Source organism: Papio anubis, chromosome 15 (genome assembly GCF_008728515.1).
Source record: "Papio anubis isolate 15944 chromosome 15, Panubis1.0, whole genome shotgun sequence".
Classification (NCBI taxonomy): domain Eukaryota; kingdom Metazoa; phylum Chordata; class Mammalia; order Primates; family Cercopithecidae; genus Papio; species Papio anubis.
In genome coordinates, this window is record NC_044990.1 from 18,305,714 (window position 1) to 18,328,450 (window position 22,737).

Sequence of the window (22,737 nt, forward strand, 5' to 3'; positions counted from 1 at the left end):
AATAGCTATATTACTCTCAGAAAAATTAGACTACAGACAGATAATAATACCAGAGATAAAGTGTGACATTTTATAATATAATAGGGTTAATACATGAAGAAAGTATAATAGTATATATGTGCATTTAATAGCAGAGCTGCAAATAACATGAAATATAAGCTTACAGAATTGATGAGGAATAGCTATATCAAGAAATATAGTTAGATATTTCAACATAACTCCTCTCAGTAATTGATACAAAAAAATAGGACATTAACATGATGCTTCATAGTTGAACAGTACTACCAATCTTTACCTAATAGAAATATTTAAAATACTGGCCGGGCATGGTGGCTCACGTCTGTAATCCCAGCACTTTGGGAGGCCGAGGCAGGTGGATCACAAGGTCAGGAGTTCGAGACCATCCTGGCTAACATGGTGAAACCCCGTCTCTACTAAAATTACAAAAAATTAAGCCGGGCGTGGTGGCGTGCGCCTGTAGTCCCAGCTATTGGGAAGCTGAGGCAGGAGAATGGCGTGAACCCGGGAGGTGGAGCGGAGCTTGCAGTGAGCCGAGATTGTGCCACTGCACTCCAGCCTGGGCGACAGAGCGAGACTCCGTCTCAAAAAAAAAAATTTAAAATACTACACACAAACTATAGAAAATACACATTGTTTTTAGGTACGGATGAAACATTCATGAAATTAATGTAAGAATGAGCAAAAAAGGAAATAAGAAATCCTAAGCAGATGAACTTAAGAACTCAAACTAGATATTTCTAGTTCTGGAAAGTTCATAGCAAGAACTAGAAAAGTCATAGCAAGTTTTTCTTTATAAATTGCAAGCTAAATCAGTTTTTGCAATGAATGTGGATAACTTAAGTTACCCTATTTTAACATACAAGCGTGTCAGTTGAGATTTAAAAAAAAAAAAAAACACCCAGTTTACCTATATGCCCTTTACAAGAGACCATTTACAACAAAGCGGCATACAAAGAAAGAAGGAGTTGCAATATTAACAGGCGAAATTGAATTCAGGGTGTAAGTCACTAAAAGGTCAAAGGGGAATGTTTTATAGTGATAAAAGTCATGCTTAAGTAGGTCTTAGATAAAAAGCCTGCAAGATATAAAAAATCATTTAAAAAAATCAAACATGCCATTGCATCAAGAGAGGAAACACCATAGCCAAAGGATACAAAGAAAAATCTGACTTGAATTAACTACATAAACCAGTTAGAGAAGAGTACCATTACACTATGTTGGAATATTGAAAATCTACAGCAAACATAATAGTTAATGATGAAACATTAGAAACCTTTTCATTGAAGTTCAAAACAAGATATACATACTTACTGTCACATCTATTTACTTTGGAGCTTCTAGCCATTGTAATGAATTGAGTCATAAATATTGAAAAGAATTAATAAAACGTGTTAATTTCAAATGTCTGTACCAAAAACAAAAAAGGCAAACAATTAATAAACTAATAGAACTAAAATAGAGTTGTTACTTGACAAGATTCAAAATTAACATACAAAAATTAGTACCTTTTCTGTATAACAGCAATATCTAATTATAACAGTGAAAAGTAAAAGACTTTATTATAAAAGTCACAGGATTGTTTCCTAGGAATAAATTCGATAATATATATGGAAAATTACATAATGAAACTTATAAAAATTTATTGAAAATTCTGAAAGGTCTGACTAAATAGGCATACTCTGTTCATAGACTGGAAAATTCACTAGTGTAACAGGTTAATCTGTAAATAATTCCAACATTAATCAAACTTCTCATGGAATTATTTCATTAAATATATATCTAAGAAAAAGTATATGAGAGAGGACTCATACTTTTGAACATCTCCACAATTAGCACTCCAGCCGAAGGTGGCATCATCTGTGCCTGGTTTATCACATTAACCTCTGAACTCTTCCATTTTTACACTTGCCCTCTCCACCACCATCCACCCAAGCCCTACAGCCTAAACTGAACACTCAGAGTGATCCTTTAATAATAGATTGCTTAGTTCAATTCTTTCGATGAATTTAAAAGAGGATATTGTGTAGAAAGATTAAGTAATTGAATCAAGGTCAAAAATTAGTAAGAAGTAGAGCCATGATTTAAATCCAGTATTTCTGATTCTAGACCCTATTCTCTTCAACACTAGACTATACTGTATTTTATTAGCTCTTTCTGTGTTGAGATTATTTTATTATTTTTGAAAGATGCTCATAGATGTCTGGCATATGTGATGATAGATGACATGTGAAATACGTAGCTTGGCCTCATGAAAAATATACTTAAATTTCACTTGTAGACAGATAGCTAACCTGGGATGAAAAATTGTCTTGACCCATTGTGACATTTCTTATGTTTATATGGTGATAAAGAAAAATCAGAATTTTAACTAATCTGTTATTCATAAGGATATTATCATCTTTTCTACTTGGGCTTTTAGGCTTAACGCCTTTTTTTCTCCTGTGGCACATTTGATTGCACTCTTAACTGTGGTGCTAAAATAAAACTTAACTTTAGTGATCACAGAACCTGATGTTGAAATAATCTATTTTTGGAAATGCTGGGTTTATGGTAATGAGAAAGTTGTATCATGTTGTTATGGCAACCAAAATCCTAAAGTACAGATTAATGACAAGCTCACTGATTTTTGGAAGTAAGCAGTTCATTTCTTATCTCAGTTCAGTTTTAAATAATTATTTAAAATACAGTAAATTTCCTTGAACATATTTTAAAATGAGAATAATATCTCCATTTAGTTATAGATCAGTCTTTATCATGATTTTATAATTTATAATACCAGATTTTTATGACACTGTGACGTTTGTAACTGGACAAATTTAATTTCCCAATGTATAGTATTCTGATACATTAGTAGCTGAAAAAACGTTGCCTTCTTTAAAACTATATAACAAGCTGATCTCTCAATATGTTTTTTTCCTAACAGTAAATTAACTGCCTGATTATTATATTTGCTATATGATATGCTGGTATAGCAGCTACTTTCTAAGTGTAAGAGATGTTAAGAAAGACCTTTCAAAACTTGGAATTAGGCAAATAAGGTCTGAGAGAACAGCATGTCATTGCAGGGTCATAATGAAGCATTGTTTTTAACAGGCTCATCAATAATTATTTATTTAGGGAATGGACCTTTGTTTGATTCTCTGTTTACTATTGATTAAAGGTTCCAAACTCTGTGGACATGTTAATTTATAGATTCTGTGTGGTAGAAGAAATAGCCCCAAAGCTATGGTTTTTCCTGCTCTGTAGCACATTTGTACCTAACCTGTTTTGTTCTAACTGTCCTTTCCAAATACCTGTAAATGACCAGTTTCTCAAAATGTGCTTTGAACCAGCTTTATCTTCTTAGTAGTTTCCTCATCAATGAGTTATTAAATTTTTGACCCATCATTAATTTGTATGAGAATCATCTTTTTAATTTTTTAAAAGTTATACTTGGACTGGGAAGATCATTAAACCATCCAAAGGCCCATAGGATACCACTTAATAAATTAATACCTCTGAGGATTTCGTGGTAGCAAAGAGACAGGAAAGTTAATGGTCTACCTGTTTAGATGATCATAGCTTATATTCAAATAAAAAGTTATGCCATTCCAAGATGGCCGAATAGAAACAGCTCCGGTCTGCAGCTCCCAACATGATCGACACAGAAAACGGGTGATTTCTGCATTTCCAACCAAGGTACCTGGTTCCTCTCATTGGGACTGGTTGGACAGTGGGTGCAGCCCATGGAGGGTGAGCAGAAGCAGGGCGGGGCATTGCCTCCCCCAGGAAGCTCAAGGGGTCGGGGGATTTCCCTTTCCTAGCCAAGGGAAGGCTGACAGATGGCAGCTGGATAAATGAGACAGTTCCGCCCAAATACTGTGCTTTTCCAATGGTCTCAGCAAACGGCACACCAGGAGATTATATTCCTCACCTGGCTAGGCAGATCCCAAGCCCATGGAGCCTTGCCTACTGCTAGTGCAGTAGTCTGAGATCGACCTGCCAGGCAGCAGCCTGGCAGGGGGAGGGGCGTCTGCCATTGCTGAGCCTTGAGTAGGTAAACAAAGTGACCTGGGTAGCAAAGCAGGCTGTCTCTGTAGTATCCACCTCTGCGGGCAGGGCATAGGTGAACAAAAGGCAGAAGAAACTTCTGCAGACTTAAACATCCCCGTCTGACAGCTCTGAAAAGAGCAATGATTCTCTCCCAGCACTGTGTTGACCTCGGAGAATGGACAGACTGCCTCCTCAAATGGGTCCCTGACTCCTGTGTAGCCTAACTGGGAGACACCCCAGTAGGGGCTGACTGACACCTCATACAGGCAGGTGCCCCTCTGGGACGAAGCTTCCAGAGGAAGGATCAGGCAGCAATATTTGCTGTTCTGCAGCCTCCGCTTGTCTGGAGTGGACCTCCAGCAAACTCCGACAAACCTGCAGCTGAGGGACCTGACTGTTAGAAGGAAAACTAACAAACAGAAAGGAATAGCATCAACATCAACAAAAAGGACATCCACACCAAAACCCCATCTGTAGGTCATCAACATCAAAGACCAAAGGTAGATAAAACCACAAAGATGGGGAGAAACCAGAGCAGAAAAGCTGAAAATTCTAAAAACGAGAGAGCCTCTTCTCCTCTAAAGGATCGCAGCTCCTCACCAGCAACGGAACAAAGCTGGATGGAGAATGACTTTGACGAGCTGACAGAAGTAGGCTTCAGGAGGTCGGTGATAACAAACTCCTCTGAGCTAAAGGAGGATGTTTGACCCATCGCAAGGAAGCTGAAAACCTTGAAGAAAGATTAGATGAATGGCTAACTAGAATAAACAGTGTAGAGAAGACCTTAAATGACCTGATGGAGCTGAAAAACATGGCACGAGAACTACGTGATGCATGCACAAGCTTCGGTAGCTGATTTGATCGACTGGAAGAAAGAGTATCAGTGATTGAAGATCAAATTAATGAAATAAAGCAAGAAGAGAAGTTTAGAGAAAAAAGAGTAAAAAGAAACAAACAAAGCCTCCAAGAAATATGGGATTAGGTGAAAACACTAAATCTATGTTTGATTGTTGTACCTGAAAGTGATGGGGAGAATGGAACCAAGTTGGAAAACACTCTTCAGGATATTATCCAGGAGAACTTCCCCAACCTAGCAAGGCAGGCCAACATTCAAATTTAGGAAATACAGAGAACGCCACAAAGATACTCCTCGAGAAGAGCAAGTTCAAGACATAATTGTCAGATTCACCAAGGTTGAAATGAAGGAAAAAATGTTAAGGACAGCCAGAGAGAAAGGTCAGGGTACCCACAAAGGGAAGCCCATCAGACTAACAGCAGATCTCTCAGCAGAAACTCTACAAGCCAAAAGAGAGTCGGGGGCCAATAATTCAACATTCTTAAAGAAATTTCAACCCAGAATTTCATATCCAGCCAAACTAAGCTTCATAAGTGAAGGAGAAATAAAATCCTTTACAGCAAGCAAATGCTGAGAGATTTTGCTACCACCAGGCCTGCCTTACAAGAGCTCCTGAAGGAAGCACTAAACATGGAAAGGAACAACCGGTACCAGCCACTGCAAAAACATGCCACATTGTCAAGACCATCGATGCTAGGAAGAAACTGCATCAACTAACAGGCAAAATAACCAGCTAACATCATAATGACAGGATCAGATTCACACATAACAATATTAACCTTAAATGTAAATGGGCTAAATGCCCCAATTAAAAGACATGGACTGGCAAATTGGATAAAGAGTCAAGACCCATCAGTGTGCTATATTCAGGAGACCCATCTCACATGCAGAGACACACATAGGCTCAAAATAAAGGGATGGAGGAAGATCTACCAAGCAAATGGAAGGCAAAAAAAAAGCAGCGGTTGCAGTCCTGGTCTCTGATAAAACAGACTTTAAACCAACAAAGATCAAATGAGACAAAGAAGGCCATTACATAATGATAAAGGGATCAATTCAACAAGAAGAGCTAACTATCCTAAATATGTATGCACACAATACAGCAGCACCTAGATTCATAAAGCAAGTCCTTGGAGACCTACAAAGAGACTTAGACACCCACACAATAATAATGGGAGATTTTAACACCCCACTGTCAATATTAGACAGATCAACGAGACAGAAGGTTAACAAGGATATCCAGGACTTGAACTCAGCTCTGCACCAAGCAGACCTAATAGACATCTACAGAACTCTCCACCCCAAATCAACAGAATATATATTCTTCTCAGCACCACATCACACTTATTCCAAAACTGATCACATAGTTGGAAGTAAAGCACTCCTCAGCAAATGTAAAAGAACAGAAATCACAACAAACTGTCTCTCAGACCACAATGGAATCAAATTAGAACTCAGGATTAAGAAACTCATTCAAAACTGCACAACTACATGGATGACTCCTGCTCCTGAATGACTACGGGGTAAATAATGAAATGAAGGCAGAAATAAAGATGTTCTTTGAAACCAATGAGAACAAAGACATAATGTGCCAGAATCTCTGGGACACATTTAAAGCAGTGTATAGAGGGAAATTTATAGCACTAAATGCCCACAAAAGAAGGCAGGAAAGATCTAAAATTGACACCCTAGCATCACAATTCAAAGAACTAGAAAAGCAAGAGCAAACAAATTCAAAAGCTAGCAGAAGGCAAGAAATAACTAAGAGCAGAACTGAAGGAGATAGAGACACAAAAAAACCCTTCAAAAAATCAATGAATCCAGGAGCTGGTATTTTGAAAAGATCAACAAAATTGATAGACCGCTAGCAAGACCAATAAGAAAAGAGAGAAGAATCAAATAGACACAATAAAAAAAAGATAAAGGGGACATCATCACTGATCCCACAGAAATACAAACTACCATCAGAGAATACTACAAACACCTCTATGCAAATAATCTACAAAACCTGGAAGAAATGGATAAATTCCTGGACACATACACCCTCCTAAGACTAAACCAGGAGGAAGTTGAATCTCTGAATAGACCAATAACAGGCTCTGAAATTGAGGCAGAATTAGTAGGCTACCAACCAAAAAAAAAGTTCAGGACCAGACGGATTCACAGCCGAATTCTACCAGAGGTAAAAAGAGGAGCTGGTACCAACCTTCTGAAACTATTCCAATCAATAGAAAGAGAGGGAATCCTCCCTAACTCATTTTATGAGGCCAGCATCATCGTGATACCAAAGCCTGGCAGAGACACAACAAAAAAAGAGAATTTTAGACCAATATCCCTGATGAACATCGATGCAAAAGTCCTCAGTAAAATACTGGCAAACCAAATTCATCAGCACGTCAAAAAGCTTATCCATCACGATCAAGTTGGCTTCATCCCTGGGATGCAAGGCTGGTTCAACATATGCATATCAATAAACAGAATCCATCACATAAACAGAACCAATGACAAAAAACACATGATTATCTCAATAGATGCAGAAAGGGCCTTCGACAAAATTCCACAGCCCTTCATGCTAAAAACTATCAATAAACTAGGTTTTGATGGAACATATCTCAAAATAATAAGAGCTATTTATGACAGACCCACACCAATATCATACTGAATGGGCAAAAACTGGAAGTATTCCCTTTGAAAACTGGCACAAGACAGGGATGCCCTCTCTCACCACTCCTATTCAACATAGTGTTGGAAGTTCTGGCCAGGGCAATCAGGCAGGAGAAACAAATAAAGGGTATTCAATTAGGAAAAGAGGAAGTCAAATTGTCCCTGTTTGCAGGTGACGTGATTGTATATTTAGAAAACCCCATTGTCTCAGCCCAAAATCTCCTTAAGCTGACAAGGAACTTCAGCAAATTCTCAGGATACAAAATCAGTGTGCAAAATCACAAGCATTCCTATACACCAATAACAGACAAACAGAGCCAAATCATGAGCAAACTCCCATTCACAATTGCTACAAAGAGAATAAAATAACCTAGGAATCCAACTTACAAGGGATGTGAAGGACCTCTTCAAGGAGAACTACACACCGCTGTTCAACGAAATAAAAGAGGACATAAATGGGAGAACATTTCATGTTCGTGGATAGGAAGAATCAATATCATGAAAATGGCCATACTGCCCATGGTAATTTATAGATTCAATGCCATCCCCATCAAGGTACCAATGACTTTCTTCACAGAATTGGAAAAAACTACTTTAAAATTTATATGGAACCAAAAAAGAGCCCACATTGCCAAGACAATCCTAAGCCAAAAGAACAAAGCTAGAAGCATCACACTACCTGATTTCAAACTAGACTACAAGGCTACAGTAACCAAAACAGTACGGTACTGGTGTCAAAACAGATATCTAAACCGATGGAACAGAACAGAGGCCTCAGAAATAACACCACACATCTACAACCATCTGATCTTTGACAGACCTGAAAAAAACAAGAAATGGAGTAAGGATTCCCTGTTTAATAAATGGTACTGGGAAAATTGGCTAGGCAAATGTAGAAAGCTGAAACTGGATCCCTTCCTTACACCTTATACAAGAATTAATTCAAGATAGATTAAAGACTTAAATGTTAGACCTAAAACCGTAAAAACCCTAGAAGAAAACCTAGGCAGTATCATTTAGGACATAAGCATGGACAAGGACTTCATGATGAAAACAATGGCAACAAAAGCCAAAATAGGAAAATGGGATCTAATTAAACTAAAGAGCTGCTGCACAGCAAAAGAAACTACCCTCAGAGTGAACAGCCAACCTACAGAATGGGAAAAAAATTTTTGCAATCTACCCATCTGACAAAGGGCTAATATCCAGAATCTACAAAGAGCTTAAACAAATTTACAAGAAATAAACAACCCCATCAAAAAGTGGGCAAAGGATATGAACAGAGACTTCTCAAAAGAAGACATTTATGCAGTCAACAGACACATGGAAAAATGTTCGTCATCACTGGTCATGAGAGAAATGCAAATCAAAACCACAATGAGATACCATCTCACACCCGTCAGAATGGCAGTCATTAAAAAGTCAGGAAGAAACAGATACTGGAGAGGATGTGGAGTAACAGGAATGCTTTTACGCTGTTGGTGGGAGTGTAAACTAGTTCAACCATTGTGGAAGACAGTGTGGTGCATCCTGAATGATCTAGAACTAGAAATACGATTTGGCCCACCGATCCCATACTGAGTGTATACCCAAAGGATTATAAATCATGCTAGTATAAAGACACATGCACACGTATGTTTATTGTGGCACTATTCACAATAGCAAAAACTTGGAACCAACACAAATGTCCATCAATGATAGACTAGATTAAGAAAATGTGGCACATATACACCATGCAATACTATGCAGCCATAAAAAAGGATGAATTCATGTCCTTTGTAGGGATATGGATGCAGCTGAAAACCGTCATTCTGAGCAAACTATTGCAAGGACAGAAAACCAAACACTGCATGTTCTCACTCATAGGCGGGAATTGAACATTGAGAACACTTGGACACAGGGCAGGAAACATCACACCCCAGGCCCTGTCGTGGGGTGGGGGTGGGGGAGGGATAGCATTAGGAGAAATACCTAATGTAAATGACAAGTAAATGGGTGCAGCAAACCAACATGGCAGATGTATACCTATGTAACAAACCGGCACGTTGTGCACCTGTACCCTAGAATTTAAAGTATAATAATTTTTAAAAAGTTACTTTCCCCTTTCAACTGGTCTTTTTGCATATCTTTTGGTGTTGTGAAAAGCAAGAGGACAGAAACAGTCCTGAAGGTACTCCCCCTCAGTATGGGCTAGGCTGTGATTGATCAAAATAGTAAGTAAAATCAAGTGGATGCCCATGCTAGAACCAGTGTTCAGCATGCACTGCTGACAATAACAACAAAAATTCACTGCTTTCACTGCCTGTACATAGGGTGTTTAGTTGATAAGGACATTCCCAACTTTCAGGAGCATGTGACTGAACTGAGATGATCTGTTGGTCATTTTGGATTTAGTCATAGAATCCTTGAAACTTTTCCATTTTGAACATTGATTATTTGTCACTATAATGATTCATTATTGTTTGAGACTCTGTATTTCATATGTGATATTAGTATTTAATGAATAATTTGGGCTAAGACCAGGCAGGCTGGCAGACAATATAGATAGTTACTCTGAACTTTTAAAAATCATTTGATCAGTTGATTGATAGACAGATACTTAATATACTTTTTAAGATAAAGGATGAATTTACATAGTAATTGGCGCATGAAATAAAAAGAAGGAGAGTATAGTAGGGGAAGCGAACAAGATGGCCGAATAGGAACAGCTCCAGTCTCCAACTCCCAAGCCAGCGACACAGAAGACCGGTGATTTCTGCATTTTCAACTGAGGTACTGGGTTCATCTCACTGGGGAGTGCGGACGATCGATTGCTGGTCAGCTGCAGCCCACGACCAGCGAGCTGAAGCAGGAAGTGAGGCATGCGCTCACACCTGGGAAGCAGGGGAAGGAATCCCTTTTTTTCTAACCAGGGCACTGGGACACACAACACCTGGAAAATGGTGCAACTCCCAATGTGCGCTTTTAAGCGAACAGGCACCAGGAGATCATATCCCACACCTGGCGGGAGGGTCCAGCCTGGAGCCTCCCTCATTGCTAGCACAGCAGTCTGTGATCACCAGCAAGGCAGCTTGGCTGGGAGGGGCTCCCACGCCGTGCTGAGCTTAAGTAGGTAAACAAAGCTGCTGGGAAGCTCCCAGCTAAGGTGGAGCTCACAGCAGCTCAAGGAAACCTGCCTGTCTCACCAGGCAGACTCCACCTCTGGGGACGGGGCACCTTCACATAGCAACAACAACAACAACAACAAAAGTGGCAGAAACTCTGCAGGCATAAGCGACTCTGTCACGAGCAGCTTTGAAGGCGATTGGATCTCCCAACTGCGGAGGCTGAGATCTGAGCGGACAGGCTGCCTGCTCAAGTGGGTCCCTGACCCTGAGTAGCCCTAACTGGGAGACATCCCCACTGAGGGCAGTCTGACACCCACACCTCTCACAGGGTGGAGTATACCCCTGAGGAGGAAGCTTCCAGCAAGAATCAGACAGGTACACTTTCGCTATTCAGAAATATTCTATCTTCTGCAGCCTCTGCTGCGTGCAGGCAAACAGGGTCTGGGTGGACCTCAAGCAATCTCAACAGACTTGGCCAAGGGGTCCTGACTGTTAGAAGGAAAACTATCAAACAGGGAGGACACCTACACAAAACCATCAGTACATCCACCATCATCAAGACCAAGGAGCAGATAAAACCCACAAAGATGGGGGAAAAGCAGGGCAGAAAGCTGGAAATTCAAAAATAAGAGCATCTCGGCCAAAGGAGGCAGCTCATGCATGGCTCATGGATCAAAGCTGAATGAGGAAAATGACTTTGTGAGGATGAGGAAAGAGGAGGCTTCAGTCCATCAAATTTCTCTTAGGCTAAGGAGGTGCATTACCCATGGCCTTAAAGCTAAAAATCTTATGAAAAAAGTGGAAAGGTGGCGGCTAGACTGGTGGTACAGAGAAAGGTCTAAACAGAGAATGAAAGAGATGAAAACCATGACCACGAGAAATCGACAAATGCACAAGCTTCAGTAACGACTCGATCAACTGGAAGAAAGAGTATCAGCGATTGAGGATCAAATGAATGAAATGAAGCGAGAAGAAACCAAAAGAAAAAAGAAGAAAAAGAAATGAACAAAAGCCTGCAAGAGTATGGGATTATGTAAAAGACCAAATCTACGTCTGATTGGGGTGCCTGAAAGTGGGGGAAAATGGAACCAAGTTGGGAAAACACTCTTGGGATATCATCCAGGAGAACTTCCCAACCTAGTAGGGCAGGCCAACATTCAAATCCAGGAAATACAGAGGAAACGCCACAAAGATACTCCTCGAGAAGAGCAACTCCAGAACACATAATTGCCAAGATTCTGAAGTTGAAATGGAAGAAAAATCTGGGGGCAGCCAGAGAAAGATCGGGTTACCCACAAAGGGGAAGCCCATCAGACTCACAGCAGATCTCGGCAGAAACTCTCCAAGCCAGAGAGTGGGGGCCAATATTCCAACATTCTTAAAGAAAATTTTAAGCCAAGAATTTCATATCCAGCCAAGCTAAGAAGTTTCATAAGAAGTGTGGAAGGAGAAATAAAATCCTTTACAGATAAGCAAATGCTTAGGATTTTGTCACCACTAGGCCTGCCTTACAAGAGACCCTGAAGAGGAAGCACTAAACATGGAAAGAACAACCGGTACAATATTTGCAAAAACATGTGCCAAATGTAAGAAGACCGCCGAGGGGCTAGGAAGAAACTGCATCAACTAACTTGAGCAAAATAACCAGTTAATATCATAATGGCAGGATCAAGTTCACACATAACAATCTTAACCTTAAATGTAAAATGGACTAAATGCTCCAATTAAAAGACACAGACTGGCAAACTGGATAAAGAGTCAAGACCCATCAGTCTGCTGTATTCAGGAGACCCATCTCCTGCATGAGACATACATAGGCTCAAATAAAGGGATGGAGGAAGATTTACCAAGCAAATGGAGACCAAAAAAGCAGGGTTGCAATCCTAGTCTCTGATAAAACAGACTTCAAACCATCAAAGATCAAAGAAACCAAAGAAGGCCATTTACATAATGGTCAAGGGATCAATTCAACAGGAAGAGCTAACTATCCTAAATATATATGCACCCAATACAGGAGCACCCAGATTCATCAAGCAAAGTCCTTAGGGAACACAAAGGAGACTTAGACTCCCCTTTACAATAATAATGGGAGACTTCAGCCTCCACTGTCAACATTAGACAGATCCAACGAGACAGAAAGTTAACAAGGATGTCCAGGGTGGGCACTCATCTCTGCAGCAAGCAGACCCTAATGAACATCTATAGAACTCTTTTAAATCCAGCAGAATATACATTCTTCTCAGCACCACATCGTACTTACTCCAAATTGACCATATAATTGGAAGTAAAGCACTCCTCAGCAAATGTACAGAACAGAAGTATAACAAACTGTCTCTCAGACCACAGTGCAATCAAACTAGAACTCAGGACTAAAAACTCAATCAAAACCGCTCAACTACATGGAAACTGAACAACCTGCTCCTGAACTACTGGGTACATAAAGAAATGAAGGCAGAAATAAAGATGTTCTTTGAAATTAATGAACAAAGATACAACATACTAGAATCTCTGGGACACATTTAAAACAGTGTGCAGAGGGAAATTTATAGCACTAAATGCCCACGAGAGAAAGCAGGAAAGATCAAAAATTGACACTCTAACATGCAATTAAAAAGAACTAGAAGCAAGAGCAAGAAACACATTCAAAGCTAGCAGAAGGCAAAAATAACTAAAGATCAGAGCAAGAACTGAAGGAGATAGAGACACAAAAAACCCTCCAAAAATCAATGAATCCAGGAGTTGGTTTTGAAAAGATCAACAAATTGACAGACCCACTATGAAGACTAATAAAAGAAAGAAAGAGAAGAATCAAATCGGCCTTAATTAAAAATGATAAAGGGATAGCCACCACCGACCCACAGAAATACAAACTACCATCAGAGATACTATAAACACCTCTCGCCAAATAAACTGGACAACCTGAAGAAATGGATAATTTCCTGGACACTTACACTCTTCAAGACTAAACCAGGAAGAAGTTGAATCCCTGAATAGACCAATGAAGTAGGCTCTGAAATTGAGGCAATAATTAATAGCCTACCAACCAAAAAGTCCAGGACCAGATGGATTCACAGCTGAATTCTACCAGAGGTATAAGGGAGGGAGTTGGTACCATTCCTTCAAACTATTCCAATCAATAGAAAGAGGAGATCCTCCTAACTCATTTATGGGGCCAACATCATCCTGATACCAAAACCTGGCAGAGACACAACAAAAAAGAGAATTTTTCCAGACCAATATCCCTGATGAACATCGATGCAAAAATCCTCAATAAAATACTGGCAAACCCGGTTCAACAGCACATCAAAAGCTTATCCACCATGATCAATTAAGGCTTCATCCCTGGGATGCAAAGGCTACAGTTCAACGATGCAAATCAATAAACATAATCCAGCATAAACCAGAACCAAAGACAAAGACCACACTTGATTATCTCAATAGATGCAGAAAGGCTTTTGACAAAATTCAACAGCCCTTCAATATAAGCAGCTCAATAAATTCGGTGATGATGGAGGCGATACCTCAGAAATAATAAGAGCTATTATTTATGACAAACCCACAGCCAATATCGCACTGAATGGAGGCGAAAACTGGGAAAAATTCCCTTTGAAAAACTGGCACAAGGTGGGGATGCCCTCTCTCACCACTCCTATTCAACAGTGTTGGAAGTTCTGGCTAGGGCAATTAGGCAAGAGAAAGAAATCAGAATTATTCCAGTTAGGAAAAGAAGAAGTCAAATTGTCCCTGTTTGCAGATGACATGATTGTATATTTAAACCCAATCTCAGCCCAAATCTCCTTAAGCTAATAAGCAACTTCAGCAAAGTCTCAGGATACAAAATTAGTATTGCAAAAATCACAGAAACATTCTTATACACCAATAACAACAGACAAACACAGAGCCAAATCATGAATGAACTTCCATTCACAATTGCTTCAAAGAGAATAAAATACCTAGGAATCAACTGACAAGGGATGTAAAGGACCTCTTCAAGGAGAACTACAAACCACTGCTCTGAGTGAAATAAAAGAAAGGACACAAACAAATGGAAGAACATACGTGCTCATGGATAGGAAGAATCAATATCGTGAAAATGGCCATACTGCCCAAAGGTAATTTATAGATTCAATGCCATCCCCATCAAGAGCTACCGGTGGTTTCTTCACAGAATTGGGAAAAAACTGCTTTAAAGTTCATATGGAACCAAAAAGAGCCCGCATCTCAAGACAATCCTAAGTCAAAAGAACAAAGCTGGGCATCAAGCTACCTGACTTCAAACTATACTACAAGGCTACAGTAACAAAACAGCATGGTACTGGTACCAAAACAGAGATGCAGACCAATGGAACAGGGCAGGTCACCAGAAATAATACCACACATCTACAGCCATCTGATCTTTGACAAACCTGAGAAAAACAAAGAAATGGGGAAGGATTTCCCTATTTAATAAATAGTGCTAGGAAAAGTGGCTAGCCATAAGTAGAAAGCTGAATCTGGATCCTTTCCTTACTCCTTATACGAAGAAATTAATTCAAGATGGATTAAGAGACTTAAATGTTAGACCCTAATACCATAAAAATCCTAGAGGAAAACCTAGGTAGTACCATTCAGGACATAGAGCATGGGCAAAGACTTCATGTCTAAAACACACCAAAAGCAGCGGCAGCAAAAGCTAAAATTGACAAATGGGATCTAATTAAACTAAAAAGAGCTTCTGCACAGCAAAGAAACTACCATCCAGAGTGAATTAGGCAACCTACAGAATGGGAGAAAATTTTTGCAATCTACTCTCATCTGACAAAGGGCTAATATCAAACCTACAAAGACAACAAATTTACAAAGAAAAAACAAACAACCCCCATCAAAAAGTGGGCAAAGTTATAGACAGACATTTCTCAAAAGAGGACATTCATACAGCCAACAGACATATGAAAAAATGCTCATCATCACTGGCCATCAGAAATGCAAATCAAAACCACAATGAGAGATACCATCACACCAGTTAGAATGGCGATCATTCAAAGTCAGGGAAACAACAGGTGCTGGAGGGATGTGGAAATAGAACACTTTTACACTGTTGGTGGGATTGTAAACTAGTTCAACCATTATATGGAAAACAGTGTAAGCTGATTCCTCAAGGATCTAGAACTAGATGTACCATATGACAACCATCCCATTACTGGGATATGCAAAAGTTATAAATTATGCTGCTATAAAGACACGTACACGTGTGTTTTATTGCAGCACTATTCTAATAGCAAAAGAGACTTGGAATCAGCAAATGTCCATCAGTGACAGACTGGATTAAGAAAATGTGGCACATATACACCATGGAGATACTATGCAGCCATAAAAGGATGAGTTCTGCGTCCCTTTGTAGGGACATGGATGCAGCTGGAGGCTCATCATTCTTATGAAACTATCACAAGAACAGAAAACCAAACACGCGTGTTCTCACTCCTTGGGGTGGGAACTGAACAACGAGTCCACTTGGACTCAGGAAGGGGAACATCACACCAGGGCCTATCATGGGGAGGAGGGAGGATGCATTGGGAGTTATACCTGATGTAAATGACGAGTTGATGGGTGCAGCAGATAACATGGCACAAGTATACATATGTAACAAACCTGCATGTTATGCACATGTACCTACAACTTAAAAGTATAATAATAAATAAAATTTTAAAAAAATAAATAAAAAAAAAAAAAAAGTATAGTAAACTGGCAAGAGGATAAAATGGTTTTAGCACTATAGAAACATTCATTTATATACAAATAACTGATATGCTTTTATAAATCATGTTTTGGGAAACTTAGTTCCCTAAAATAATGTAGGTGTATGCATATGTGATGTATTTATTCATGTAGGTAGTTTTTTTTAAACAATAACTCATTAAAATACTCTTAACTCTCAATGGAATAATATCGCTCAAAAGCTCAAAGTACCTTATAAAGATTAACTAATTCATCTAGTAATCTAACTAGTAGAGGTTAAATTACTTATTCAAGGCAACAATAATAAGTGGCAGAGCTTCAACTAGAATGTAAGTCTTCTAACAGTAATTTCCTCCACTATACCATTTTATCTCTACTGTACCCTATAGAACTGATTAGAAAATACTTAATCAAAGTGAGTGTAGGAACCTGTCGCTTTGGTAGTGATAAATGAACTCATATTTGTTCAGAAATGTAGAATCACACTGTCATCCAGAGTTCTTGGTCTTTATAGTTTGAGTTTGACTCAGACTCACTTTAGAGAATCTCCCTTTTCATTTTATTTCTATCCTGTTGGTTTAGCAGGCAGTTAGCAGGCCAGGAGGAGCAGTTCCTTATTCTTTGCTTTTTTTCCTTCCTCCTTCCTTCATGTAATACATGAAGATTTCTTTTTATCCACCAGCTTTGCTTTCTTCATCTTCTCCACCATACGCATATTCTTTTTTTAACCCTTTCGCTATCTCAGTGGCTTTTTAAAGTGAGGAGCAGATTGAAGACGTACTATACCATCTAACACCAAAATTTAAAATAAATTATAAACTCTTGTTTAGTTTTAACTGGCTTGATTCTATTTATCTATGTTTATGCAGTACTGCTTTATTTTATTTTTATCTATTGCAGACTTAACAATGGATTTTCAGCTGTAGTGTTAGTTTCAGACATTTGTGAGCTAATTTATATAGCTTAGAAATAAATGTGTCAAGTTATAACTAAATTTCAGTAAATTTTAAATTTTTTATCACTGTTACTTGAAAATGAAATTTAAACTTCACTACTTCAGAAGTTTCAACAATACTACATTTACAAGTTACTCTGAACTTTTAAAAATCATATTCAATATTTATAATTGTACATGTTATACTTTTTAAGAGAAGAAATAGCCTTATTTTGTGTACTCCTTATATATGATCAAATATATGCTGTATTGAGATTGAGTATAGACTTGAGTATGAGGCATGGATAATGAATGCTTTATACACTTCTCAGAAATCTATGTTATTGCACTTAGAAAAGAACGAAGAACACTATTTCTAAAATCCAGTATCTGACTTTTTGCAAAAGTGGGTATCAAATGTGTGTTATATGTAATAAAGTTTTAAAATACTAGTTTCTAGTATGTTTTCATGAAAAATAATTTTGGCATTATTTTGTTACATTCATTGTCAAGCAAAATTACAGGAAAGATCACCAATCAGTAGATCAAAAAATATCTCCAGTCTGGGCACGGTGGCTCATGCCTGTAATCCCAGCACTTTGGGAGGCCAAAGTGGGCAGATCACCTGAGGTCAGGATTTCAAGACCAGCCTGGTCAACATGGTGAAACCCCGTCTCTACTAAAAATACAAAAATTAGCCAGGCATGGTGGTGCATGCCTGTAATCCCAGCTACTTGGGAGGCTGAGGCAGGAGAATCACTTGAACCGAGGAGGCAGAGGTTGCAGGGAGCCAAGAGCATGCCACTGCACTCCAGCCTGGGTGACAAAGTGAGACTATCTCAAAAAAAAAAAAAAAAAAATCTCCAAGCCTCATTTAGTTAAGTAGTTTTCTAAACCAGTTTCTACCATCATCCCTTTCCTTTCAGCAAAAAGGTAGTACAACCAGTAGCACCACTCTACTCTGCTCAGAAAATTTACACAGCATATCTTTCTACTACTCACTGTCATTTTGGAAGCTTTAGCAATTTTTGGAAAATGTCAAGTTACTTCAACTCACCAAGAGTTTGGACCCCTTAGAACAGTGTACAGATGTTCCAAGATCATAGGTGGACTTCTTATTCCATCCAACGATTTTCTTTTCTAGACCACAGATGCATATATTTCCACAGATAATCTTAAAAATATATTATTCTATCCATTATTACCAAAAAAGAACATAATTCCTAGAAAAACAAAGAATATGTTCTGTTGATGGTGGCCTCATGATATTGACTTGTGTTACAACTTAACACAATATTACTATTACGCTGTAACTATTACGTTAGTCTGGCTAGTCACAGTCACGTACTCTTGACTATGTGAAGAAACAGTTTGCCCTGAAATAGCCACTGATTCAGCATTTATGGAAAACAATGGTGGCTCAAGAGCCCAGAATAGGACTCTGTAAGTAAGGAAAAAGTTATGTTTTCTCCAAGTATTCAGTGAACATGTATTTACTGAGCATCCATCATATTCAAAATATACTGGATTTTAAGGGACATATGAACATAAACAGTGTCAAGTTACTTGAAATTTTGCAGGACAGGTAAGACATGAACAACATGTATTTCTGTAATTTAATAATTTTTAAAGGACATTTTGGAAATTGGGTTATATGTCAGTCATATCCATTTGATGCAGAGCTAACCCCTTCCTAATACAAAACTGTTGGGATCTGAACATCAAGAAAATGTAGAAGCTTTATTGTAAGTTAGGAGTGGTAAAAGCTACATAAAAGGAACAGAAAAAGTATCATGGACATTCCACAAAGGAAGTAATTATTTCTAGCTCTAAAAATCAGATAAGACTTCATGGATAAGAGAGAACATTTTTGCTGAACATGAAGAGCATTTAAAAGTGGTGAAAGAGGCATTCTAGGAAAATGAAGTAGGAGCAAAGGAACTGAGATGAGCAAGACCAGAGCCGGGAGAACAGTCAGGGGTAGCATTGGAATTAGAGTAGTGTTAGGGAAAGTGTTAGATGATTTTGAATGGTAGGAGAAGGAATGTTGGCTTCTCTGAAACCAAAAGAGGCCATTGATGTTCTTTGAAAGCTCCAGGTAAGAGAAAGATATGATAGAAAGTATGCCTCAGAAAGATTAATCTAACAACAGTGCATAGGATGGATTGAATATGGAAGATACTGAAAGAGAGAAGAATAGATAGGAGTTTGCGTTTACTCCAGGCAAGAGGTCATTTTAGAACCTGAACTGAGGTGATACGACATTGTTATGCCATTAACACAAGTAGGAAACTACAAGAAAAGGAAGTTTGGAAGCAAAGCTTTAAAAACACATTTTTATGGCCAGGTGCGGTGGCTCACGCCTGTAATCCCAGCACTTTGGGAGGCTGAGGCGGGCGGATCACGAGGTCAGGAGATTGAGACCATCCTGGCTAACACGGTGAAACCCTGTCTCTACTAAAAATACAAAGAAATCAGCGGGGCATGGTGCCCGGCGCCTGTAGTCCCAGCTACTCGGGAGGCTGAGGCAGGAGAATGGCATGAACTCGGGAGGCAGAGCTTGCAGTGAGTCGAGATCGCGCCACTGCACTCCAGCCTGGGTGACAGAGCGAGACTCCGTCTCAAAAAAAAAAAAAAAATACTACATTTTTATTAGTTTTTGTAAAAATCAGAAAATTAGTACCAGTGTTCTCATGGCTAGTACCATGAGAACCATTAGTACCATCTTCTCGTGGTGATACATGAATAGTACAAGTAGCTGGGGATGACAGGAAGTTAATGTCATGGAACTATGCAGAGAGTTGTTGCACATTTAATGAACCAATACTGTTTTTTCTAGCTGGATAATTTTGTAAACATTTGCAAAACTCTGTTCTTTTGTGTGCTTTTGTAGAAATGTGTATTTGTGAGAAAGCTGTGATTTGCTGCAAGCGTCACATTTTAGCTTGGGGTGATATAGAGAGTTGAAGAGAAAGCTAGGAGATGTGGTTGTTAGTGTAAAATCTATAGGTGAAAGAGCAGTTTAAGTTTTCTGAGAGATAAAAGTGTTGATAAATTTGAACAATTGTAAGCATCTTTCTTTCTCATGTGTTACCACTTTTGCAAAATCAATACATTGACATTGGGTCACAGTTTTTGTTTCTTATTTAGCAGTCCTGTGTATCAGGCACAAATATATAGCAGTTCACTATATATCAGGAACAAAACACAGTCCATGCCCTCTGCAACCTATATAGTAACGGAGAAAGATTTAATAAATAATAAATATAAAATTATATTTTATCCCCAAATCAGGATTAATCGTGTACCCGTATAGTGATTCTTAAATAGTGCATGTGTGATGATAATGAAAGTGAAATGTACTGATTGAAATGTCAAGCTGTCTTATAATTCTTAGTAAAAATATTTTTTTCAAATGATGTGTTTACATTTTGTTTGCTTATCAATAGAGAGCAGATCGTAAAACAATCTACAGAATTAGTCTGCAGAGCCTATGGTGAAGTGTATGCAGCTGTGATGAATCCAGTCAATGAATACAAAGATCCAGAGAACATTCTTCACCGATCGCCACAGCAAGTGCAGACGCTTCTTTCCTGATTATCTTATTTCATTGTGTTAGCAAAATATGACCTCCCTAAAACACTGAAGGTTATTTTTTATTCTTTGAATTTTTACTTTAAAATTTGATAGTTACAGTTTTCTTTGTGTCATGAGATTGTAAGTCCTGATAATTTTTTTTTTTTTTTTGGTCTCAGTAACATGGAAGTAAATAACATGTTGACCTGAGCTAGTATTGCTGTGTATCTACTCTAAATAAGATGCTCTATTTTTTTTGCTAGCCATCTCTCCAGCTCTGCAGTTTTCACTGCATTCAGGAAGCATAAAGTAATATGAAAGGTTTGAAGAATTTTTTTTACAAGACTAGTAGTTCTAAATTAACAGCAGATAAAAAATTTGTCTAAATTTAAGAATTAGTATAAGGATATGACTTAATAAATGTCTCCTTACCTAAAGATTCATTTGTTTTCTTATTAATATGAGTAGGTATACTTAGTAGCTTTTCTGAACCTAGCCTATGTCTCTGTCCCCAAAATAGCTGCCCTTAAAGAGTTGTTAGAAGAGAGAAAAATAACAGTGAATTGTGCTTCTGGTGTATATGGCAGTGAATCTCTTTCTGTTCTACTTTAGCATACTATATATATTTGCATACATTTTTACACAATTTTAAATATACACTCAGCAATAATGAGAAAAAAGGAGAGAGAAAAGTGATTTAAACAGGGTGGATTCCACTCTGTGGGAGCCCTCAATGGACCTCAAGGCGGAACTCAGCCTTTCCAATGAACTCTAAGCATGTAGACAGCCTGAGCTGTGTCTAAGGCTGGTGTTTAAAGATGGGTATTTGTCATACAATATGGGTCCTAAATCCAACCGACTACACATTTTATCTGGTGTTCACACCAAGAAACAATGATCTACTCAAACACTGGAGAAAAATCTGCCAGAGGAGGGGTTGTCAATTGGCGGTGTGTCTTATCTCCATGGTGTAACTGGACTCTGACTTTAGACCATTACCTATTAGGAAGATTCAAAATGACTGTATTTTTAAAGGAATAAATCCCAGTGTGCCTGATTTGACATTCTTATCAGCAAAAAAACTTGATTTCTAGTAAATCTATAAAAAGGGGTAAGTCCCTAAATTTCAAATGAGAAAACTGAAGCACAAGGAAAAAAATAACTAGTTTGAAATATTTTGAAAAGTAATAACATAAAATTAATATTTGTAGAAGATTATGTTGTATATAACAAATTAGTATTTATAGAATATGACCTATTTATCTAAAGTTTATAATTGTTTATACCTAATACAATTCTGTTTGGAGTAAGAATGATTATATAATCATTATCCATTTGGGTATAAATGTGTATTTTTAGTTTTTTTCCCCTTCGATTAGTATGTGTTATATATAAAAGACAGAAAATAAAGTATAAATCAAGAACTTAAATTTTATATAATTTATTTCTACAGTGAAAGAAGATTGATACCTTGCCATGAGTAAATTCCTTTGTTTTATAGGGAAAAATGTATTATGCTTTTTAGCTGGCTTTTTTTCAAATAAAATACTACAATATGTCTAGAGCAGCAATTATTGCAGCTATCCTGTAGATATACATCCTATTGATGTGTTTTTAGAAAATGCACTAATAGAAAACGAAGTACAACATAGGGCAAAACTGATGTAATCAGCAAAAGACTCACAGGCAAAATGTGGTATATATGATCTTGAGAACTAAGGCAAAATAAAACATTGTAAGTAATAATCCATTAATATAACCCCTAAATTTGCTATTACTCCATAGTTTGCATTTTGAATTATTTTCATTTGGCATAAGTATAACCTAGAAAA

The 22,737-nt window shown here is 38.1% G+C and overlaps 1 protein-coding gene across 2 annotated transcripts in view; it reads left to right on the forward strand.

The window, feature by feature from the left end:
- The window catches only part of COG6 (component of oligomeric golgi complex 6), a 114,152-nt gene extending 91,817 nt beyond the window's left edge, over positions 1-22,335 (forward strand). The window contains exon 19 of one of the 2 annotated variants that reach the window (XM_003913797.4): positions 20,779-22,335. In XM_003913797.4, the coding sequence (XP_003913846.1) occupies positions 20,779-20,926 (148 nt within the window). In that variant the 3' untranslated portion in view covers positions 20,927-22,335. The remainder of the gene's footprint in view (positions 1-20,778) is intronic. The other variant, XM_009191817.4, reaches the window with a different exon arrangement.
- Positions 22,336-22,737: the final 402 nt, after the last annotated feature.